The following is a 25,150-nucleotide window of genomic DNA, read 5'->3' as shown; positions in this document are numbered from 1 at the left end:
ATTGAGAGGTCGGAGTGGCCATCCTAAGCAATAGGACTAGAAGACACAAAGTAAGGGCCAGGGGAACACAGCATGTGTTCAACAAATTTGGGCAGAATCACAGAGCTTCTCAGTTGTATTAATGAAAATAGGTAACTTTTTTTTATTAATTTGTTTTTTAAAATTTAACTTCAATTAACTAACATAGTGATATGTTAGGTATAGGGATAGAGGTCAGTGATTCATCAGTCTTATACAATACCCAGTCTTCATTATATCACATGCCCTCCTTAATGCCCGTCACCCAGTTACCCCATCTCCCTCCCTCTGCTTCAGCAACCCTTAGTTGGTTTCCTATGATTTCGTCTTGTTTTATTTTTCCCTCCCTTTCCCTTTGATCCTGTTTTGTTTCTTAAATTCCTCATATCAGTGAGATCATATGATAATCGTCTTTCTTTGATCAACTTATTTCACTTAGCATAATACCCTCTAGTTCCATCCACGTCATTGGAAATGACAAGATTTCCATTGTATATATGTACCACATCTTTATCCATTCATCTATCGATGGGCATCTGGGCTCTTTCATAGTTCAGCTATTGTGGACATTAACAGCTAACACATTTTGAGAGCTGTAGATACCTTGAGTGTTGAAGATCTCTTCCCTTTACCATCTCCCAGCAATCACAGAACATGGCTGCTGCTGAGGAAACTAAGGCACACAGGCAGCCGACTTATTCAAGGAAATGCATCTACTGAGTGGGGAGTTAGGACCCAAATGCAACACCCTGATGCCTGTGCCCCAGCATCCTAGTCACGATAGTATACCCCTATCTGCTGCATCCCTTAGACTACAGGCAGTCCAGCTTCCTCCCTATGCAGCCGTGTCAGACTGTCCCATTCCCGGGATCCTAGCAGGTACACAGTTAAGGGTTTTGTAGGAAAGAAAAACTCAAAAATGAGATAGGGACCCTATGATCTCTGAGTGTGGAGTTAGATGCTAGCCCGTATTCTGTGGGATTGAAAGGTTTTGTGCGGGAAAGTGATATCACAAACAAGGAGGACATGGAAGATTAATCTCGTGGTGGATGTGTGCCCACACTAGGGAGATCAATTAGAATAAAAACAGAACTTTAAAGTAGACGATTATTACTGGAACAGGCTGCTGAATCAGTCTGGGGAAATGAGCAGAATGGCCAGTAGAGGGTCCCAGGGCTTCTAGTAAGTTCTATTTCAGGCTTATTCTCGTTGCAGCATCCCACATATGGGGCAAAATCAGTGATTTAGTAAGCATTAATTGTGTGCCTACTGTATGCCAGGCATTGTGCTAGATACCTAAAATAGTTGGGAAGATGTGTTTAGGTGCCTCTAGGGATGGCACTGCCCAAGGCACAGGTGACTTCCGTCACTGGGAGAATTTTTTTTTCTTTAATTTTTTATTTTTTATAAACATATATTTTTATCCCCAGGGGTACAGGTCTGTGAATCACCAGGTTTACACACTTCACAGCACTCACCAAAGCACATACCCTCCCCAATGTCCATAATCCCACCCCCTTCTCCCAACCCCCCTCCCCCCAGCAACCCTCAGTTTGTTTTGTGAGATTAAGAGTCACTTATGGTTTGTCTCCCTCCCAATTCCATCTTGTTTCATTGATTCTTCTTCTACCCACTTAAGCCCCCATGTTGCATCACCACTTCCTCATATCAGGGAGATCATGTGATAGTTGTCTTTCTCCGCTTGACTTATTTCGCTAAGCATGATACGCTCTAGTTCCATCCACGTCGTCGCAAATGGCAAGATTTCATTTCTTTTGATGGCTGCATAGTATTCCATTGTGTATATATACCACATCTTCTTTATCCATTCATCTGTTGATGGACATCTAGGCTATTGTGGACATTGCTGCTATAAACATTCGGGTGCACGTGCCCCTTTGGATCACTACGTTTGTATCTTTAGGGTAAATACCCAGTAGTGCAATTGCTGGGTCATAGGGCAGTTCTGTTTTCAACATTTTGAGGAACCTCCATGCTGTTTTCCAGAGTGGCTGCACCAGCTTGCATTCCCACCAACAGTGTAGGAGGGTTCCCCTTTCTCCGTATCCTCGCCAGCATCTGTCATTTTCTGACTTATTGATTTTAGCCATTCTGACTGGTGTGAGGTGATATCTCATTGTGGTTTTGATTTGTATTTCCCTGATGCCGAGTGATATGGAGCACTTTTTCATGTGTCTGTTGGCCATCTGGATGTCTTCTTTGCAGAAATGTCTGTTCATGTCCTCTGCCCATTTCTTGATTGGATTATTTGTTCTTTGGGTGTTGAGTTTGCTAAGTTCTTTATAGATTCTGGACACTAGTCCTTTATCTGATATGTTGTTTGCAAATATCTTCTCCCATTCTGTCAGTTGTCTTTTGATTTTGTTAACTGTTTCCTTTGCTGTGCAAAAGCTTTTGATCTTGATGAAATCCCAATAGTTCATTTTTTCCCTTGCTTCCCTTGCCTTTTGCGTCGTTCCTAGGAAGATGTTGCTGCGGCTGAGGTCGAAGAGGTAGCTGCCTGTGTTCTCCTCAAGGATTTTGATGGATTCCTTTCACACATTGAGGTCCTTCATCTATTTTGAGTCTATTTTCGTGTGTGGTGTAAGGAAATGGTCCAATTTCATTTTTCTGCATGTGGCTGTCCGATTTTCCCAGCACCATTTATTGAAGAGGCTGTATTTTTTCCATTGGACAGTTTTTCCTGCTTTATCGAAGATTAGTTGACTGTAGAGTTGAGGGTCTATTTCTGGGCTCTCTCTTCTGTTCCATTGATCTATGTTTCTGTTTTTGTGCCAGTACCATGCTGTCTTGATGATGACAGCTTTGTAATAGAGCTTGAAATCCGGAATTGTGATGCCACCAACTTTGGCTTTCTTTTTCAATATCCCTTTGGCTATTCTAGGTCTTTTCTGGTTCCATATAAATTTTAGAATTATTTGTTCCATTTCTTTGAAAAAGATGGATGGTACTTTCATAGGAATTGCATTAAATGTGTAGATTGCTTTAGGTAGCATAGACATTTTCACAATATTTATTCTTCCAATCCAGGAGCATGGAACATTTTTCCATTTCTCTGTGTCTTCCTCAATTTCTTTCATGAGTACTTTATAGTTTTCTGAGTATAGATTCTGTGCCTCTTTGGTTAGGTTTATTCCTAGGTATCTTATGGTTTTGGGTGCAATTGTAAATGGGATTGACTCCTTAATTTCTCTTTCTTCTGTCTTGTTGTTGGTGTAGAGAAATGCAACTGATTTCTGTGCATTGATTTTATATCCTGACACTTTACTGAATTCCTGTATAAGTTCTAGCAGTTTTGGAGTGGAGTCTTTTGGGTTTTCCACATATAATATCATATCATCTGCGAAGAGTGATAATTTGACTTCTTCTTTGCTGATTTGGATGCCTTTAATTTCCTTTTGTTGTCTGATTCCTGAGGCTAGGACCTCTAGTACTATGTTGAATAGCAGTGGTGATAATGGACATCCCTGCCGTGTTCCTGACCTTAGCGGAAAAGCTTTCAGTTTTTCTCCATTGAGAATGATATTTGTGGTGGGTTTTTCATAGATCGCTTTGATGATATTGAGGTATGTGCCCTCTATCCCTACATTTTGAAGAGTTTTGATCAGGAAGGGATGCTGTACTTTGTTAAATGCTTTTTCAGCATCTATTGAGAGTATCATATGGTTCTTGTTCTGTCTTTTATTGATATGTTGTATCACATTGACTGATTTGCTGATGTTGAACCAACCTTGCAGCCCTGGAATAAATCCCACTTGGTCGTGGTGAATAATCCTTTTAATGTACTGTTGAATCCTATTGGCTAGTATTTTGTTGAGTATTTTCGCATCTGTGTTCATCAAGGATATTGGTCTATAGCTCTCTTTTTTGATGGGATCCTTGTCTGGTTTTGGGATCAAGGTGATGCTGGCCTCATAAAATGAGTTTGGAAGTTTTCCTTCCATTTCTATTTTTTGGAACAGTTTCAGGAGAATAGGAATTAGTTCTTCTTTAAATGTTTGGTAGAATTCCCCCGGGAAGCCATCTGGCCCTGGGCTTTTGTTTGTTTGGAGATTTTTAATGACTGTTTCAATCTCCTTACTGGTTATGGGTCTGTTCAGGCTTTCTATTTCTTCCTGGTTCACTTGTGGTAGTTTATATGTTTCTAGGAATGCATCCATTTCTTCCAGATTGTCAAATTTGTTGGCGTAGAGTTGCTCATAGTATGTTCTTATAATAGTTTGTATTTCTTTGGTGTTGGTTGTGATCTCTCCTCTTTCATTCATGGTTTTATTTATTTGGGTTCTTTCTCTTTTCTTTTTGATAAGTCGGGCCAGGGGTTTATCAATTTTATTAATTCTTTCAAAGAACCAGCTCCTAGTTTCATTGATTTGTTCTATTGTTTTTTTGGTTTCTATTTCATTGATTTCTGCTCTGATCTTTATGATTTCTCTTCTCCTGCTGGGCTTAGGGTTTCTTTCTTGTTCTTTCTCCAGCTCCTTTAGGTGTAGGGTTAGGTTGTGTACCTGAGACCTTTCCTGTTTCTTGAGAAAGGCTTGTACCACTATATATTTTCCTCTCAGGACTGCCTTTGTTGTGTCCCACAGATTTTGAACCGTTGTATTTTCATTATCATTTGTTTCCATGATTTTTTTCAATTCTTCTTTAATTTCCCAGTTGACCCATTCATTCTTTAGAAGGATGTTGTTTAGTCTCCATGTATTTGGGTTCTTTCCAAACTTCCTTTTGTGGTTGAGTTCTAGCTTCAGAGCATTGTGGTCTGAAAATATGCAGGGAATGATCCCAATCTTTTGATACCGGTTGAGTCCTGATTTAGGACCGAGGATGTGATCTATTCTGGAGAATGTTCCATGTGCACTAGAGAAGAATGTGTATTCTGTTGCTTTGGGATGAAAAGTTCTGAATATATCTGTGATATCCATCTGGTCCAGTGTGTCGTTTAAGGCCTTTATTTCCTTGCTGATCTTTTGCTTGGATGATCTGTCCATTTCAGTGAGGGGAGTGTTAAAGTCCCCTACTATTATTGTATTGTTGTTGATGTGTTTCTTTGATTTTGTTATTAATTGGTTTATATAGTTGGCTGCTCCCACGTTGGGGGCATAGATATTTAAAATTGTTAGATCTTCTTGTTGGACAGACCCTTTGAGTATGATATAGTGTCCTTCCTCATCTCTTATTATAGTCTTTGGCTTAAAATCTAATTGATCTGATATAAGGATTGCCACTCCTGCTTTCTTCTGATGTCCATTAGCATGGTAAATTGTTTTCCACCCCCTCACTTTAAATCTGGAGGTGTCTTCGGGCTTAAAATGAGTTTCTTTGAGGCAACATATAGATGGGTTTTGTTTTTTTATCCATTCTGATACCCTGTGTCTTTTGATTGGGCATTTAGCCCATTAACATTCAGGGTAACTATTGAGAGATATGAATTTAGTGCCATTGTATTGCCTGTAAGGTGACTGTTACTGTAGATGGTCACTGTTCCTTTCTGATCTACCACTTGTAGGCTCTCTCTTTGCTTAGAGGACCCCTTTCAAGATTTCCTGTAGAGCTGGTTTGGTGTTTGCAAATTCTTTCAGTTTTTGTTTGTCCTGGAAGCTTTTAATCTCTCCTTCTATTTTCAATGATAGCTTATCTGGATATAGTATTCTTGGCTGCATGTTTTTCTCGTTTAGTGCTCTGAAAATATCATGCCAGCTCTTTCTGGCCTGCCAGGTCTCTGTGGATAAGTCAGCTGCCAATCTAATATTTTTACCATTGTATGTTACAGACTTCTTTTCCCTGGCTGCTTTCAGGATTTTCTCTTTGTCACTGAGACTTGTAAATTTTACTATTAGGTGACGGGGTGTGGGCCTATTCTTATTGATTTTGAGGGGTGTTCTCTGAACCTCCTGAATTTTGATGCTCGTTCCCTTTGCCATATTGGGGAAATTCTCCCCAATAATTCTCTCCAGTATACCATCTGTTCCCCTCTCTCTTTCTACTTCTTCTGGAATCCCAATTATTCTAATGTTGTTTCGTCTTATGGTGTCACTTATCTCTCGAATTCTCCCCTCCTGGTCCAGTAGCTGTTTGTCCCTCTTTTGCTCAGCTTCTTTATTCTCTGTCATTTGGTCTTCTATATCACTAATTCTTTCTTCTGCCTCATTTATCCTAGCAGTGAGAGCCTCCATTTTTTATTGCACCTCATTAGTAGCTTTTTTGATTTCAACTTGGTTAGATTTTAGTTCTTTTATTTCTCCAGAAAGGGCTTTTATATCTCCCGAGAGGGTTTCTCTAATATTTTTCATGCCTTTTTCGAGCCTGGCTAGAACCTTGAGAATTGTCATTCTGAACTCTAGATCTGACATATTACCAATGTCTGTATTAATTAGGTCCCTAGCCTTTAGTACTGCTTCTTGTTCTTTTTTTTGTGGTGAATTTTTCCGTCTTGTCATTTTATCCAGATAAGAGTATATGAAGGAGCAAGTAAAATACTAAAAGGGTGGCAACAACCCCAGGAAAATATGCTTTAACCAAATCAGAAGAGATCCCAAATCCCATCACTGGGAGAATTTGGTGGGAAATCAAGAACTTGGTGGTTCTGAACTCCCTTTCCCCTCCCCTCCATGCTGCCTTGCTTTGTGGAACAGTCCTCCCGTGTCTGGCCACTCTGTCTTCTTTCTCTCCAGGGACTCTGAGTTGTTCTTAGTATTTAGTAACCCAACTACTATAATTCTCCTTTCCCACCTAGGGCTATTGGATATAGGGACCCTGCAGCTAGAACAAGTTCAGGCTTTGGAGGTGGTTCCACCAGGCTGTCGGGGATGGTTACAAACAGTAGGAGAGAGGCAAGGGCTCTAACAGTCTGGAGGGAGGAGAGTCAGGCGGGTAGATTGCCGCACAGGAGCTGTGAGGTGTGAGGATGTTGCACACAAAACCAAGGTGGGCAGATGGGGGGCAGGCCATGAGGACGTTGTGGAGTGGCTGAGTAGTGCCTGTAACCTAGGAGAGGAGTTAAGCCCGAGTTCACATCGGCAAGGAGAAAGCTAAAGCATACTTGGATGGCAGTAGGAACTGTTTGAACTTGGTAGCAAGGCCAGGTGTCCTCAGCCCTTGGAATTTTGTTTTTGCTCTGGGTGAGCTCCCCCTGCAGGGCAAATAAAAAGAACGCCTCTCCACAGGGCAGCTCCTGACCCAGACCCTGTTGTCTTCCAGAGCTGGGTTGGCTTGCCTTACTCCCCCACTGCCCAGGGCTACATGTCAGTCTGTGAGGCTCTGTCCCCTTGGTCTCTTTGCGGTGGGATAAGTGGACAAGGCGGGGGTGTCTGCAGGGCAGAGTGTGGATAGGCCTGTTCTCCCCTTGCTCCTAGGTGCTGGCTGGGATGAACGTCTACCCCTCGGAATTTGAAAACATCAAGGAGGAGTATAATGTGCGAGGCTACCCCACCATCTGCTATTTCGAGTAAGTCCCCTGCTTCCCTTCCAATGCTCACTTGCCTCCTGGATGGCTTTTTCCCTGGCTGAGTCCATGTTGTCTGTCCACATTTCACAGGAAAGGACGATTTCTGTTCCAGTATGACAACTATGGGTCCACAGCTGAGGACATTGTGGAGTGGCTGAAGAAGTAAGTTGGAGTGTTGTCTGGGGGAGGTGGGGGCGCGGTGGGCAGGGTTGTGCCTAGAGGGAGGGGCCTCAGCTAGACCTCGGGCTGGCCTCCAGTCTCCGGGCTGGGGCTGTGGCTGGGGTTGGGAAGGAGAACCCGGAAGGGAAAGGTCCCACTGTGCTGCCCAAATGATGGTTTCTGGGTTAGCTCTAGGAGAATATGGGGTCTTTGTGGGTTTAGGATGTGGGAATTGGGAGGATTTGGTATGACTCTGGTCATGGTGATTGCATGTCAAATAGTTCTTTTCCCCTTAATGTCTATCCTGTGATAGGGGTATTTCTCATCTAGGATGTCAGTTTTGAGAGAAGCTCCCCTGCAGGCCCTTCTGAAAATTGCACTGTCAATTGAATGCTTACTTCAAATGCTGTACTGTATTAGGTGCTGTGAAGCTTCTAAGAAATACTCTGATACCTTAGATTTGTGGAGTGCTTTGCCATTCATGAGCTCTCCCCACAGATGCTGCCTCATGGCAACCTTGGGATCCTTGTTTGTAATGTGATTAGAACTTCATAATGCAGAGTATCCCGTACTGGACCCCCACCATGCTAGGCACGTGACTGGCATGTCCTTGACTGGTATGTTGGATGGGGAGTCTGTGTCCCCCACTGTGGGAGCTGGGGAGGGGCCACCTCTCCTGGCAGCCTCCTTGGGCCATCCCAAGCACTTGACCTGCCTGCTTTGAGCTCTGCCTGTCATCAGTTTGGCACTCACCGGCCCCTGCCAGTGTGTGGCTATTTGTGTATAATTCTTGGAATAATACCAGCTCACATTTTTTTGGGCTCCACTTCATGGCTGAGCCTATTCTAAACACCATATATGGATTCTCATGGAATCCTCAGAACAGCCCGGTAAGGAAGACATTATTCTCAGCTTTATTTAATGAATGAGTAGTGGAGCACAGTGATAAGGAGCTTCTCCAGGCTTTTGCCGTGGACAGGTAGCAGCGCGGGGCTTGTTCTGGGCGGCAGCTCCCCGGGGTTCTGGTCGGAGCCCCCTTTCCCGCCCCAATTGCTGGCACGGTGGATATTCACTGACATCGTTCCCTGAGCAGCACAAGGTTAAAAAGAATTAGTTATGCAAAGATACGAAGGTTGAAAATATGTATTTTCAGAATGGGAAGGAGGGTGAATTTTGTACCCACCCCCACCTCAAACAAACTGGCAGATTCTAAAGGTTGAAACTCTCAGTCTTCCGTCCTGTGGGTCCCTGGGAGATAAGACCCAACGTTAACCCCGTGGGTGCACAGCATCTTTTGTTCCTCGGAAGCATTTTCATGTCTCTGTCCCCATCCCTCCTTTCCCTCCTCGTTTCCCACCTCTGCCCGGGAAGGTGGCCCCCTTTTCTCACGTATGCATGGTTTTAACCTGGGCCTTCACTCCCCTGTTTTCCTTTTTCATTTGATAATAAGCATGTCCTCGCCTCCAGCCAGACACCTCTTACTCTGCTTCGGGAAAAGGTTTCAACAAATAGCAGTCTCATTTGTCACCGGAGCATAAAATCTGACTGCCTCCCTCCCCCTTCTCTGACCTTTTCTGGTTTCAAAATATACTCCTATCTTTTGGACGGATAAGGTTTAGGTTTTTTGTTTTGTTTTGTTTTGTTTTGTTTTGTTTAAGTGTCGAGAATTGCTTGCTGACCCTACACAAGGGGAGCATGTCAGGGGAGTTTCTGAGACAGGTATTTGTCTCTGTAGTGGAGCCTAGCACTCTGTCCTGTCCCCTCCGCTCTGCCCACAGCCACCCCAGCTCCTCCTTCAGACTCTGCTCTGGACGGAGACCCGGGAGCAGCCCAGGGCTGGTGCCCCCTCCCCCACTTCCGACCTCTTCTTTTCTCCCTCCTCTCATCCATGTGGGGAGGAAATGTTAGCAGTTCCTGGTTCATTGCTGGTCTCTAGGCTGAGAAGTTTGGTGGAGTGACTTAAAGGAGTGGGGCACAGCTTCTGGGTCTCCCTTGGCAGCCCTGTCCAGCTGTCTGACCACCAGTGATCGCTGTGTCAGGGGCACTCATGGGGGCAGCTCCTCTGAAGGCATAACCATAGCCCACCCCCCCAACACAGCAAGGGTAGTGGACTACCTCCTAAAGGACCCCCAGTGAGCCCCCTCATCTCACACCCCAGCAAGAGCTAGGATCTGTCTGTGCTGCCAGCTGCCTTAATTTTTAAGGACATATTTTTTGCTTTCAAGGCTCTTCAAGTGTGATATGTTGTTATAGAGAAACTTGAAAGATATATTATATATATTATATAAAATATATATTTATACATATAAATATTTATCTATATATTTATTTATTTAAGATTTTATTTATTTATTTGACAGAGAGACAGGGAGAGCATAAGCAGGGGGAGCAGCAGAGGGAGAGGGAGAAGCAGACTCTCTGCTGAGCGGGGAGCCCGATGCAGGACTCCATCCCAGGACCCTGGCATCATGACCTGAGCCAAAGGCAGAGGCATCATGACCTGAGCCAAAGGTAGTGGCTTAACTGACTGAGCCACCCATGTGCTCCTAAAAATATATTTAAACAAAAGGAAAAGCCCTTCATTCTTCCCCACCCAAAGATAATGTGTTGTAATATTTTGGTGAATATCCTTCAGTTTCCCCCCTACGTGTATGTGATTTTTCCCTGTGGCAGGTATTTTAAGTCTTTACCGGTTTTGACCCACATCCTGGTGGTTGGCAGTGTTCCCACCTTTCCTGCTTTCTGGCACCTCTTCCCCTGGTCTTTCTGTTGGCTGCTCAGGGCTTCCGTGTGGCCAAGTATGAAAGAATGAGCGTGGATCTGGCCTTATTGACACTCTGCGTGACTTTCAGTAGCCCAGGAGAGAGGAACCCAGATCTCACCTCCTGCCCCACCCCCACCCCCGCTATGATTGGCTGGCCACTGGGCACTGTGTGGGGCCAGGTGGAGACTTCGGGGTCTGAGCGTGCAAGGACGCTGGAGTGGGTGGGTTGATCATGGCAGGTTTGCTCCCTTGTGCTCCCACTGGCTGCGTTTCTCATTCTCTCCACAGGCTTCATGCTGCTGTGTTGGGCTTGGCACCTAGAGGGTGTATGCGCGGTAGTCTATTTTGACTGAGCCCATGTTTCTGCCTGTGTATTTTTATTTCAGCCAGAAGCGTACTGAGCACAAAGTTTGCTTGACTTATAATGCTTACTGCATCTTCTTATCTACCGCATGGGCACTGGCCTCAGATAAGGGTCTGATCTGTAGGAACTCCCCAGTCTGGAGAGCCCAGGAAATCGGAGTCGCGGGGTTGGAAGGAAATAGAAACATCCGTGACGCTGCCCCTAGCGGTTTGCCTTGTCATGTTTGCATGACCTCAGAACACTCGTCGTTACCCCAGCCCCACTCAGACATCTCAGAGAACAAGGGCTTCACTCATGTTGGGGGTCATCTACTCCTGCTGGAACAATTTCTGCATTTCATATAAATGATCTCTAGGAACATGCAGGTAGGACTTTACCCATTCCTAAAGTATCTTACTCTGGAGCATGGTCTGTTCAGATGTAGCAAAGAGGGAAAGAAAGGCCTCCAGATACACTGCCTTATAGATGTTTGAAGTCAGGTTTGTTGCCTAAGCCCTGGAGCTGGTGAATGGAGGAAAGCGGGCTCAAACCCAGCTCGTCTGACTCCCAGCATTCCTCGAGTCCGCTCTAGAGAGAAGAGTCTTACTTCCAGTGACTGGTTTCCTTCTCTGGAGCTTCCACTTGTTGGCTTTGCTTCTCTTCTTCAGAGCCACAGAGAAGTTAATTTCTCTTTCTGATGCAGTCTGAAATATTTGAAGATCGCTATTGTGTTGCCTGCGTCTTCTCTTCTCCAGGTTCCTTCAACTGTTCTTCTCTCATTCCATCATTTACTCAGAAAGCATTCACTGGGTGTGTGCTGCCTGTTGGGTGAGGAGCGGTCAGAGGTTGCCCCCGTCTTCAAGGAGACAGATTGTGAAAGGTCTAAGTCAGGAATAGTGTTTGGCTTCAGACATCTACTCAGTCCTTCTCTTTGCAGTGAGCCGTCTTACCACCATGCCTAGGTTTGCAATCTTCTCTAGAAAGTTCAGCTGTTGTCTGCTGGGTGGGAGAGGGGTGTTCACCTGGCTGGTAGCCTGAGGGCAAGGATCTGAGGGCCGAGCTGCTCAGGTTTCTGGTATATGCCCTTGCTTCCAGCCTCTGCCGTGGCCCCGCTTCCAGGGGTGTTGCCCTGGGGTCCTTCAGAGCCTTCGCCTTTGTTCCTGGTGTGGTTGTTGGGCCCCGGACCGCTGTCTGCACCTGCACCTCAGGTCTCTGCCTTCTTTTTTGCTGGATCACTTTCCTCGCTTCTAAAATTGCACAGACCTCTTTTCCTCTCTTCACCATCATCTTCTTTCCTGTTCCTTTTGTTCCTGTGGGTTCTTAGGTTTTTTAAGTCCTGTTCTGTTATTTTAGTGGTCTTAGAGTGTGTTCTCGTTCTCTGTGTTTAACTAGAAGTTTCTCAGGTGCTTTCATATATGCTTGTACCGCATCTTAGCTGTGGCTTCTCCATTCTGTGCTCTCATAGGATGTTTAAAAGTTATTTTAATTTCTGAATAGATTCCATTCACTTAATTAAAATAATTCTTTAAAAGATACTTGAAAATTATACATTGGAAAGTCTCGCTTTCACCGCTTTTCTTCATCCTGTTCTATCTCCCCCCCCCTTGAGGCAACAACTTTGATTAGTTTCTTTATGCAGATGCAAGCAAATACGGATGACTATGTTTTATCTCTCCCTCCTTTATGCAAAAATTAGTACACTGTGGCCTGTTCTGTGTGTCCCAGTGGTCTATCCACGTCAGTGCCTCGAGAGCTTTTTTTGTTCCTCCTTATCATGCTCAGCCCCCGTTGTGTGGCTGGACTGCAGCTTACGTAACCCTTTCCTCCCAGTGAGCACTGGGTTGTTCTAGTCTTTGGCACAGCACACCGTCTGCAGTGAATGCTTCAAACATACATAGTGTTGCACGTGTGCATTTGTACTGGAACGATAAATTCCCTGAAGTAGAATTGGTGATGTTTGGAGCCCAAGTACGGGAGCCTGGGTCTCTGGGTGCTGGTCTGGGACTGTTGTCTGGCTAGGGACTCATCCCAAGGCATGATTTTGCCACCAGCACCGTGACACTGTATATACACAGGCTGGAAATGGTTTGCCCCCTTCCCACTGGGTCTCTCTGCCTGGGCCTAGGAGGCCCTGCTGAGGCCTCCAGCAGGGAGGGCTTCTGAAGGTGACATTGAACCTGGGCTCTCAGTGGGGGCAGCCCATCCTGTTGTGTCAGCCATGTTCTCATGATCTCTATCCTGGCTGCTGACACTGTACACATTTTTCTACAGTAAGCTCTCAAAGACAGAAAACAATGGTTGTCTTTTCACATTTGTCATCCTAAAGAGCTTTTTCAGCACGGCAGTTAAGGGGCTCTGGCAAAGGTGCCTGTGGCAGCAAAGTAGCTGGAGCTTGTGGCCTCCGGCAGCCTTGTCCCCCACTCTGGAGCAGTAGAGGGCCCCTTCAAGCCTCTCCTTGGAGCAGCTGGTGATGCAGCTAGTGGCTTGCACCCTGCCAAGGTTTTCAGCCAGCAGGTGGGGAGTGGGCCTCTGACCTCCAAGCCCGGCTCCTCCTGCTCTAGCTCTCTGCCTCTGGGGGAGCTGGATAGCTTTGTTCCTGGTCTCTGGGAAGGACTAGTGATGTGGTGTAGATGCTGTCAAGGCTAGGGTGCCCCCAACTTGCTTCCCCTTGGCCCCCCACTCTTCCTCCTCATAACCATTCTCCCACGCTGGTCAGGGAACAGGTTGCAGCACTCATGTGACAGCCCGCTCCTTTCCCAGCCCAGAACCCGGGACCCAGGTTTGGTCCTTCTCAGACACTTGGCCTCTCTTTCCTCCTTACCACTGCACGTACCACTGCCCCCCGCAACCCGTTCTTTCCTCTCCCCACTCTCCGCCCTTGCCTGTGGGGAGCTACCAAACCAAACACAACAGTGAGCCTTGCCAAAGGTCACTCTTTGTTGTTATTTATTCTCTTCGGGTTTGCTGGAAGTTTGAAAGAGCTTGAGATGCTGTCAAAACCCCCAGATTCCTGGGAGGCAGGGGGATTTCTTGAACTGCCTGGGAAGCTCTAGCTAAAAGCCACTGTTTGTAAGAAGACATTTGGCTAAGCCCCCGTGTGGCTCTGGGGAGACAGCGAGGTGCGCAGGGCCAGATCTCTCAGCCCCTGCTCCTCCCCTGAGGGGTTTCCAGTGAGCCCCGGCCACAGGCAACGCGAGCTGTGGGGGCTACGGCCAGGGGGCTGGATTTCGGAAGGGCTGCCCAGGCCCCGGGCTTGCTCTGAGCTCTGCCTGTTTTTGGTCTTCCAGTCCGCAGCCGCCACAGCCCCAGGTCCCCGAGACTCCCTGGGCAGATGAGGGCGGCTCCGTTTATCACCTGACCGATGAAGACTTTGACCAGTTTGTGAAGGAACACTCCTCTGTCCTCGTCATGTTCCACGCCCCATGTGAGTGGAACCTTGCTCCTCCCGCCACGTCTTCTCCTCCCTGAGCATAGGGCGGGCACTGCTCTGGGACATGTGTCCAGTGAGCACTTGCCTGTTGGATGCCTCCCCTGTGCGGATGCCCTGGTGCCAAGCGAGGTCCCCACCCCCACAGCTCACACAGCCCACCCCACGTCACCATCGGAATAGCTCCGGCACCCTGATCAGGCCACAGGGCTCCTTGCCTCAACCTGGAGGGCCTGAGCGGCTTCCTCTAGGTCAGCACAAATTGGGAAATACAAACAAATTGCCCAGAATTGGAGGAATTAGGACTGGAAGGGCCCTGAGATACCAGCTGGAATAGTAATCACCCCCCGAATCTAGGTGGGGAAATTGAGGCCCCCAGCAGGCCCTGAATCTTGCCAAATAGCTAAGAGGGCCTGGTGAGGCTAGGGCCAGAGCCTCAGATCCCCCAGCATCTGGAATGCCTTCCTTCCACTTCAACCTGAGAGTTTCGTAGCCTGAAGCAGCCACAGTGGATCAAGGAAGGGAAATGTGCGAATGCTGTAGAAGGCGTTTGCAGTAATAACTGGAAAGCCTGCAGTCCAGGAATTTCCTAGGCCAGTGTCTTCCCCATTCCCACGAAGAATGGAAAATTGATTGTAATTTGTTACTAAGCAGGAGCAGATTGCTCCTGTGGAGGTGAGCAAAGGGATGCCAGCCCAGGGATGCAGAGTTCCTGGGAAAGGTGGGCCCATCCCCCACCCCCATGGGTGAGCAAGGTGGGTCCTCAGAACCCTGGGACAGGTGCGTATATGGCGGGGGGCGGGGCGGTGTGCTCTTCTCTCAGAGCTTCTTGCTGGCTCTTTGGCCCAGTGATGGTAGGGAAGGATTATGAAGAAGAAGAACGAGCAAGAAATAACTGCTTTGTAGACCAGTGCCATAACCGTCCAGTCCACGGAGGCATCTTCAGCGGGGAATGTAGTGGTCATCAGCACGGGGGTGAGGATCTGTGTGCTAACAGTAGTGTTTCAGCCTGTGGCAATAAAGCAGCTCCCCGCAGGGTCCCCTTCTTTCATCTTACCCACAGTGCCTCAAGGCCAGGAGGATGAGCCCCATTTTACAGATAAGGAGACTGTCACACAGAAATGGCCCAAATTGTTCACGGCTCCCCAAGTGCAGTACTGCTGACCCCCTCTGCACGCCCCTGCCTTGGGGTAGCATGTGGGTTTGGTTAGTCAGGAGCTATTCGAAAGCAGATCGCTCCCTGCTCAGGATTTCCCCAGCTCCTTCTTAGAAGTACCAAATTCTTGAACAGATCCAGAGGTAAAGTCTTCTTATGACCCTTCTGAATTTTTAGAAAACTGACAAATTGCCCCCAAAAGCTAAGTTTCGGAGAGCCTCCTGATTAAGGGCAACTATGGGGCCTTAAGAGCACTTCACCCCCAGCTCTGCCCAGGCCTTAATGAGCACAGCACAGTATGCTCGCGGCTGACACATGTTCTCGGGCCCATCTCAGAGCTGGGGCAGAAGCCAGGCCGGCGGGAAGTCATGTGGGATCAGCCCACCTGCGTCCCTGTCCCCACAGAGCAGGTTGGTCGTGACTGGCCGTTTTCACTTCCTCCCTGGGAGCTTTGTCCCTTGCAGCCCGACAGTACCGAGTGGTTTGAGCAGGGGTTCATGGTTGATGCATCTGAGCATGAAGAGTGTGTATCCCCTTTGATGAATCCTGTGTGGTATCCAAAAACAGTATGTACCACATAGACTGGAATTTTTTGTCTGTGTTCTTTCTTATAGTCTTAGGTGGTGAGCAACTCACTGTAGGAGCTAATGCCTCCAGGGTCTGGGGGCTGGAGCTTGTCTGTAGTGTCCCTCCCTTTCTCTTCCCCTCATGACTCATGCTCTTCCCTCCCTGAACCAGAAGGATCTTGTTCATCGCTCCCCCCTCCCCCACCCAAGGGCCTTTGTGGGCACAGTGAGGGCTTAATGGACAAGAAACAAACCAGTGAAGTTGTTTAGAGCTAAGTTAGAGAAAGAGAACGGGGAACCAAATGGCAGGTTTTGTTTTCCCCATCAGTCATTGTTATTAATAAATATTTTGAAACCCACCATACTCCTTACAGAGCCCCGTTGAGGGGACTCTGATTTCAAACCTAGCAAACAGAGACGTCTGAGGCTTCTGTTGGTGGGTGTTTGCTCGGGAGGAACCCTCTGAGGAGGCTAGCCCCGTGTGTGTGTGCGCATGCGTGCGCACACCTATGTGGGTTTATTTCTGCTGGACTGACAGGGACAGGGATCAGGACACAGGCATGCAGTGAAGCTTCCTGTTAAAGCTTCCATTAAGTCCTAGCTCTGCACAGTCCCTCCGTATCCAAGAGCACGCAAAGGATGTCATCTGGCAAAGGATGGACTATGTGTGGTTTTCGAGAGGATTCGGAACCCAGGAGGAGATAGCTGGGAGCAGAGAACTCTTGGCTGCCTACCAGTGCAGCTCATGCTGGAGCTCCAGGGAATCCAGAGCAGTTGTAAACCACTTTTGTGGGGTTTGGGTAACCAGGAGAAAAGGACAGACATTAGGAGGCCGGAGACTGGCCATGCTGTCCTAAGTTTCCCAAGTGCATAAAAGGTGAATTCTGGAAATCACAGCAGTATGACACATTTCCATCTCAGACCAAACAAGGAGTGGTTTAGAAACAGACCATGCTGGAGAGTTAGAAAAACAAGTTGGGGTCTGTCAATAGAAAAGACCATAGTTTATATAAAGAATCGCTGGTTTGTTTCTTGTGACAGGCCTACTGGGTTGATGAATTAGCATGTCTTTGTTCTGTTTTGTTTTTTAATTTCATTTTTTTTCAGTGACCCAAAATTCATTGTTTGTACACCACACCAGTGTTCCATGCAATATGTGCCCTCCATAATACCTACCACCAGGCTCCTAGCATGTCCTTGTTTCATCAAAAGCGAGTCTCTGCTTTCCTGACTATCATGGGGGAAAAGGGGTGGAGTGGCCCACCTTCTTGGTGCTGAGTGACTGTGAGTCTAGCTTCGTTCTAGGTGGAGGGTGGTACTTGTTTTTTTATTCAGCAGTTTCGTTAAAACGATATATGTAAAAAAAAGGCATACTTCTAAATCTCCAAAGGTTAGAGCTGGAAAAAGGATAACTAGCTAAAATATTGAACAATTGCATGTAAGATTTTTGAAGATGCCAACAGACTGAAATAGTAGGGCCCAAACTGAAAAGCTGAATTTATTCTTAGGACTTTCTGGTAATTAAAGAGGAATGCATGTACATATTATAACAGGATAATACGGGAAAATATAGAGAAGAAAATTCACACTCGTGATACTAACTCCCAGAGAGAGCCGCAGTCCCTCTTTACACTGTTATTTCTATGCACAGAGTATATGCTCAGTGTCTCTTTCTTCCTGGGTTCTGCTCTTGAAAGGCCAGGAAGAGAAAGGGCCTTCAGCTTTCCACCTGACTGTTGCCTGCCTCGGGTGGCTGCTCCCTGGCATGTGTAGGTTCCAGAGGCAAATTACTTTGTTCTGTGCCTAGAACCTTCATGGGGGACCTATGGAACTACTCTCCTGGGTTCTTGAGGAGAGGCACACGGGCCCCTCATTGTTGGATATCATCAGCAGTCCAGTGGTCTGCTTCTTTCCCTTTTCCAGCTTTCCTGCCACTTGCCCCCTCAGCCTCATCACCTTCTCTTCTTTCCCCTCTGATTCTGGCTGGAGTAGGTTAGAAATCACACAGATCCTTCTGCTTCCTCTACATCCTGATGTCTGAGTGGTCACTGAGCAAATAAGCACAGGCCCAGCACAGGGTGGGCCCCTCCACGCACATGAGCTCCAGTCCTGACCTAGGTCACACCGTGGGAGTGATGGGAGCTGAGATTTACAAGCGGGTTTGCCCCATGGACCTTGCTTTCCAGTATCAGGCTGAGCCTCGTGGGGAGGACAGTCCGTGAGTAGCGGGCTCTGAGAGGAGGGTGTGCACTGCACAGGGCAAGGACGGAGCCGGGGCCTCACGTAGAGCCCTGGGGGCAGCCCGCCGTCACTCTGCACTTCCCCCTTTCTTTTATCTGGCCCTCAGTGTGAAGCCTGGCATGGGTGCAGGAGACTGCAGCACTAGGCCCAGCTCTGCAATCCCCCAGAGGACACAGTGTCCACAAAGGGTGTGGCAGCAGGACACAGACTTCTGCCGCTCCCCGGGCCTTTTGTTTCTTTTTGCAGCATCCTGAAGGAGAAAAGTCAGACTACGCGTGTTCACTCCTCTTCTTGTCCTGCTTACTTTGCTGCACTAACATCCACCTGCTCCTCCTTCTCCAAGAACCTCCGTTGGGCCACAGCAGGTTGCAGTGTTGAAATAACACCGCCTGAGCGAGCATCACTCATGTGGGGACAGCAGAAGGAACGTAGGGGGCTTCTGGGGAGGGTGTCCCTGAGGAGCAGCCTGTCTTCTTTCTAGGGTTTTATTCATTTATTTATTTGAGAGAGAGAGGGCATCAGAGAGAGAGAGAGAGAGAGAGCGCATGAGCAAGGGGAGAGCAAAGGAAGAGGAAAAGGCAGACTCCTCGCTGAACAGGGAGCCTGATGTAGGGCTCAATCCCAGGACCACAAGATCATGACCCAAGCCGAAGGCAGATGCTCAACCAACTGAGCCACCCAGATGCCAACCTCCCCCCGTAGATGTTTTCTTAGAAATGTGTGCTGGAGGCTGCTGGGCTTTCCCTTTAGATTTGGTGGCAGATTGCTGTCAGACTCCAGATTTTCTGCTTCTTAGTTTCCTTCTTATTCTCAAGTAATATGACTTTTGTAGAAAATCTAGAAAGTACAGAGAAGTATAAATGATATCGGAAAAAAAACCCCAAAACCTAGCTATAATCCTATTATCCAGAAGCAACCATTTTTCACTTGGTTTCTAGTTTCTTTTCCCCCATTTTTTAAGGCTTTTCAATTAGCATATAGTTAACTGACTTATTTTTCTGATGTGTAGATTTGTATAACCATCATGCCATAAACCCCTTCGTGCTATCACTTTAATTTTTAATTGTACCAATAACGTAAGGATAATAATGGCATTTTTGTTACTGACCATCCAAAGTCCAAGGGAGACATAGACTGTAGGGCAAACAGTGAAAGCCCTTGCTGCTCACCCTTCTCCCTGACCAGAGCAGACCACTGCTACCAGTCAGTACGACCTTCTCCTTCTGTGCTTCTACCTAAATAACAGTGTTTTTGTTTTTATTCTTTATGTAAATAGGATCATTTCCTGTCTTTCTGTTCTGTCGCTTCTTTTCACTTAGCAGTGGGCCATGAAGATTGTTTTGTATACATGTAGATGTTGGTGTATAAATCTACCTCAGTCTTTTTAATCTTTGAATAGCATTTAACCATTGAGATACAGATTTTAAATCATTTCCTGTTGATAGACATTTGCCGACAGCCTTTGATTATTCAAACAATGCCATGAACATTTGTAAACATATGTATTTGGGAACACTTCTAAATATTTATGACTAACTCCTGAAACCACAGTTCTGGGCTGCAGGATGTGTGCTTGAGCTTCGATACATACTGCTAGCTTCCCTCCAGAAAGGTTCCACCACCCCCGGCCATGTGTGACAGAGTCTGCGCCCTGGCCATGTGTGACAGAGCCTGTGCCCGGATGTGTGTGTGACAGAGTGTGCCCTGGCCGTGTGTGACAGAGCCTGCACCCCAGCCGTGTGTGTGACAGAGCCTGCTCCCCAGCTGTATGTGACAGAGCCTGCTCCCTGGCCGCATGTGACAGAGCCTGCGCCCTGGCCGTGTGTGTGACAGAGCCTGCACCCTGGCCATGTGTGTGACAGAGCCTGTGCCTGGCTTTGTGTGACAGAGCCTGCGCCTGGCTGTGTGTGACAGAGCCTGCGCCTGGCTGTGTGTGACAGAGCCTGCACCTGGCTGTGTGTGACAGAGCCTGTGCACTGGCTGTCTGTGACAGAGCCTGCACCCTGGCCGTGTATGACAGAGCTGCACAGAGGCCATGCCCCAGCTGTGTGTGACAGAGCCTGCATCCTTGCCAGCTGTGGACACTGTTAGCCTCTCATCTTCCTGCCAAACTGGGCAAAAGGGCAACTTGTGCACAGCTCCACGGCCTCCAGGAAATCAAGTGTCCTTTCATGTGCTGGTCAGCCTTCTGTATTTCTGCAAACCACCTATTTGTATTCTTTGCCCATTTTTCTACTCGGTTGTCTTTTTCTTCTTGACCTAGAACTCTGTACTTATGGGTAGTAATATTTATCTCTTTTCTGTGTTCCACATGTTCTCTTTGTAGTCTATGGCCAGTTTTTACTTTCATGGTAGTACCTTTCATTGCACAAAAGTTTTACCTTTTGTGTGATAAAGAGTAAGTAGAATATTTATGGGATACTTACTATGGATCAGGCATTCCTTCTAAGCACTTTCCGTATACTAACTCATTTAACATTCATAACAAATCTTATGAAGTAGGTATTATGATTATCCCTAGTTTACAGGTTAGGAAAGAAAGGCATCAGAATGTTGAGAAACTGGCCAAAGTTCGCTTAGCTAAGAAGGTAGAACTAGGGTTAAAATCTGCACCCTTGTGCCTTCTGCAAGACTGCCTTTCCCCACCCTGACCTCTGGGATTCATGGCTTGCTTGGGAAATCCACCCCTCAGATATAAAACTAGTGCCCTGTGTTTTGTTATAATATTTTTTTTGTCTCATTCTTTAATTCATCTGGATTCTTCATTCTGTTGTGCCAGATGGGAGGAAAGGATTTAATTTTATTTCTCTAAGTCCTTTTTTCCCCATGCATGTTTTTCTCTTACATTTTTCTTAAGATTATCTTATATTTTCTTATGTTATTAAAAATGCTTTTCTGTACATGCTTTTTGTGGTCACATAATATTCCATTGTATAATGGCACCATAAATTACTTAACCAGCTCCATAATGTTGAAGGTTCGAGTTGTTTACCGTATTTCTGCATTATAAATCACACAGCAGAGAACAGTTTTATGCATAAATATTTGTCCACATGTCAGATTATTTCCTTAGGATAGAAGCCTAGATGAAAAAATTTAAAAGCCTGTTATCTATATTTTCCACTAATACAAAGGAAGAAAAAAAAAACCCCACTCTGTTTTTGCACACGAAGAGGGCCACATGATGGATGGAAACATCCGTCAGTGTGTGAGTCTGCCCCAGAGTATCTGTGAGTATCTACGAGTCAGCTTTGTTGTGTAGACAGCTGGAAGCCTTAGAAGAGCCCTGAGGTCTCTGGGGGTGCTCATCACAATGTTAGAACATGAGTGTTTCTGCTGGCATCTGTAGGAGCCCCACTTCCCTCACATGCCCTCAGCCAGGTTCCAGGCAAGGCAGCAGGAATGTGGATAGGAAGATCCAGGCTCCTGTAGAGGCTCAGCTATAAGAGAGCTTTCCAGATTAATCTTGGTTCCCTAGAAAATTCCTGTTCCAGGATCCAGGAAAGTCTCCATAGCTGGTCTGTAATAAAATTGTAGGTGTATCTAAAGTTAATGGAATCCAGGGGAATTGGAAAGCTTGGGGTTGACAGGAGGCAGCATTCCCATAGCCAGAAAGGAGGGTGCTCAAAGAGTTGATGTGCAGCCTCTGTGCCAGGCCATGAAAATCAGCGTCCGCACACTTACACAGATGATAAAAACCCAACAAGGAACTTCGGCAGTAAAACTTAATGGCCTATCAAATCACAATCAGAACACTAAAACGCAGTGGGCTGGAGTCCTGCTCCTGCTTTCTTCCCTCCCCTTCTGGCTATCCCGCAGCCCACGCTGCCAGGATGTGCTGAAGGCCAGGTTCAGGATTTGGGGGCTGGGGTCAAGGCTGGCATGACCCAAGACCCATGGGTCTCCAGAATAGGTGGGGGCCAGCAGAGGACATGTTTGCGCAGCCGGACCTTTCTCCTCTCTGGGGCCTGACCAGTCTGCTTCTCATAAACTTTCTTTACAGAAGCTTGTTGCGTGGCCTTCCTATCTTGTTCAGATTGCTGAGGGAATTCATGGTGGAAGCACAAGCCACGGCTAGTTTAGGGTATGAATGAGAAGCTGTAGAACAACATCCATAGATGGATTTCCAGAGCTGTTTTCTAGACCTTGTAAGAAGCAGGAGAAGTGTACACGGGGTGGTGGGGAGGGAGGGGACATGCCTAGTGACGGGCTTGGCTGCCAGTGATGCTAGGTAGAGGTGTTTAGTCAAATCAGCAACTGTTCATGTCCAGGCAGGACTCTTGCCCCAAAAGAATTTCACCCAGTTAAAACTTGTGTACACAGGTGTAAACCTGAACCATCCAGCCATGAGGTTAATTCATCCAAAAAGCGTGCAGACTGTCATCCTCAGTACCAGGGATGTGACGGTGAGCGGACAGATGGCAAAGCCTGTGGGGAGCTTCCACTCTGGTTGGGATGGACTGGTTCAGATAAGCAGGTTACTCCAACTGTTCTGAGTACCGTTGAGAAGATGAACAGGATATTGGAAGAGACGTGATGTGTGAGGCTCCTTGGGGTTAGCTGGTCAGAGGATTCTCTGTGGAAGTGAAATTTGAGCTGAAGCCTGAATGATGTGAAGTGATCAGCCATGCACAGACCTGGGGGAAAGATCGTGTTCCAGGTAACTGTACGTGACGAGCCCTGAGGTGGAAAGGAGCTTGGTCTGATAGAACAGAAAGAAGGCCACGGGCTGCGGAGCAGAGGACAGGAGGGAGGAGACCGGAGCTGCAGCTGGTGGGTAGGAGAGACCAATGGTGCGTGGCCTGTGGCCATCGTAGGGTCTGGATTTTGATCTGCCTGTGACGGGAAGCCATTGCAGAGTTACAGCCGAGGGAGTGTAACCTGATTTGTCTTGAAAAGATGTCCTGGCTGCTCCTAAGTATCAGAAGACAGCAATGGAACAGTCACAAGGCCGGCCAAAATTAAATGGCGTGGAAATGTATGCATAAGAAGGACTTTGTGAGTGGAAGAGGAGTGGGTGGTTTGGTGGGGTGGAATGAACTGAAGACTCAGAGCAGGGCCCGGAGCTTGGTAGGCACTGTGTGGAGATGCCTGGTCCATCGGGGCGGTGGTTGTGGTGATGAGGAGCGGGTTCTGGGGGCCAGGAGAACTTTGGAGAAAAGGTGGGCTCATGTGGACATGGTGATGGGAACTCCAGCCGGAAATTCCACCGTCATCCCATATGGAGGCCCCACATTTGTCACTTCATCTCCCAGAGCCACCACTTCTGGCTCTAAGGAGCTTTGTCTTGTCTGTCACACTGTGCTGCCAAAGAAAGTGTGTGGAAGCCCAGGACAGAGGGCAAGTACTTTCATTATTTTAAGGAGAGTCCTGGGAGACTGAGCTGGAAGTTCAGGAGAGAGGCGTGAGTGCAAGCTAGAGAGTCTGGACGTTTCCTGGCATATCTTCTACCTCTCCCTCCTATGTCTGACAGACCCTTCGTCCCAGTGAGTGAGTTCTCGAGCTCAGATTGTATCTCTGGCCCACCACTGAGAGAAGCTGGCCAGTGATATGGAGTCTATTTGCCACCTCATCTGGGCAGTGACATCAAAGGGCCAGAATCTCATAAAGGTTTGAAGGTGAATTTTCTCATCTTCACGGGTCCTGCCATATTGACTGGGATATTTTGGGAAGAAAGCACGGTTTTTCTGTCAGGGGCAATGGCCGGCTTTTCTTCGTCCTCCCTCCACCCCCTCCCCACTCCATCCCACTGCCCACCTTGACTGCAGCACTTATCTCCTGTTTAGGGGAGAGGGTGATGAGGGGTACATCTTCTGCCTCTCCTGCCTTCTTTGGAGGCCAGCTGGAGTCTTGAGCCCAGGTGTTTTTAGGCCTGCCCTGATGTTCTCCCTTGTGCCTCCTGGGCTGAGTGGGTCTGACTTAAGCCACTCACTTCCTCCTTTCCGGGGCAGGCTGAATTCTTGGGTGACAGATCAGCACCAGGAGTGAGCTTCCTTTTCTCGACTTGTCTTCATGTTAGGTGAGCCTCCAGCACCCCAGACAGGGAACGCCAGCCTAGCAGAGGCCAGTGGGGTGCTTGGTACCTTGGAGTGGGTTGCAGGGAGCTGTCCGCCTGGAGGTAGGTAGGCAGGGGGATCCCCATCAAGAGTCTAGAATCCCTTCATTCCCACCATAACCCCCCCAAAATGACTTATTCCTTTTGTTTTAGTGAGAACCAGAAAAAAAAAAAAGTTCATTTTTACATATTCCATGTTATGTCAGTGGAGTCTTCTTGAGAACATCTCATTACCTGGATGGGTGTGAGAGGGAACCCAAGCCTGAACTCCCATGGGGTGACTCTGTGCTCTTCTACCCACCCCCACCACGGGAAAGTAAATGCCTCAGAGCTGGGCCTTGTCTGCCATGGCTTTTAACCTGGGATCTGGGAGTCAGTCAGGGGATTGGATCCCTGTGAAGTGATACATAAATTTGGACTATATTGGCATCAGTATTGGAGGAGGGAAAAAGAAGCCTTATTACATTCTCAAGCGTGTCAGTGACCCAGGAAGGCCCAGAGCCCCAAGCTGAGCCAAAAGAGACATTCTCCATTCACCACTGTGGGCAGCCATTGCCTACAGCGAGTGTGGGGAGAGGCCGGGGTGGCGGACGGTGGGCTGCCTGTTTTCCATCTGGGCGATGGTTCAGTGGAGTAGAAGTAGCAGTGCGTGCTCTGTGTGCTTCAGGCACATTCTGTTAAATGGGGTTTTGTGGCTGTTCCTGAAAATCTGCAAGGAATCTTTGTTCTAAATTGTTTCTTTGGGGAAAGCACATTTTCAGTTCCGAACAACCCCCTTACTAAAACAAAACAAAACAAAAAACCTTTGTAACCTGGTGGCTTAGAATGTAACAAATGGGTTGTGATAGCATGAGATGTTTCTAGCTGGAAAACAACATTCTTGTGTTTCAATTTCATGACAACCATGTCACCCCTATGGTTCATAAAGTCCTGAGTGGGCTGTAGTCAGAGCACAG

General features: G+C 47.3%; 1 protein-coding gene and 1 long non-coding RNA gene across 3 annotated transcripts in view; one reads left to right on the top strand and one right to left on the bottom strand.

Moving 5' to 3' along the window:
- PDIA5 (protein disulfide isomerase family A member 5) overlaps positions 1-25,150 on the top strand; it is a 96,723-nt gene that overhangs the window by 55,103 nt on the left and 16,470 nt on the right. For both annotated transcript variants that reach the window (XR_014316111.1, XM_082747460.1), the window contains exons 9-11: positions 7,392-7,483; positions 7,574-7,645; positions 14,037-14,173. Coding sequence is in view for 1 of the 2 variants with exons in the window: in XM_082747460.1 (XP_082603586.1) it covers positions 7,392-7,483; positions 7,574-7,645; positions 14,037-14,173 (301 nt within the window). In the remaining variant the exon portion in view is untranslated. The remainder of the gene's footprint in view (positions 1-7,391; positions 7,484-7,573; positions 7,646-14,036; positions 14,174-25,150) is intronic.
- Positions 18,663-22,540, bottom strand: LOC309872789. Its single transcript, XR_014316118.1, has 2 exons — positions 20,089-22,540; positions 18,663-20,036 (listed from the first exon to the last, which is right to left on the bottom strand). It is a non-coding gene; the product is annotated as an uncharacterized lncRNA (long non-coding RNA).

Source organism: Mustela nivalis, assembly GCF_964662115.1.
Source record: "Mustela nivalis genome assembly, chromosome: 1".
NCBI classification, from domain to species: domain Eukaryota; kingdom Metazoa; phylum Chordata; class Mammalia; order Carnivora; family Mustelidae; genus Mustela; species Mustela nivalis.
Note: the sequence above shows the minus strand (reverse complement) of the source record. Positions and strands in the feature narration are given on the sequence as shown.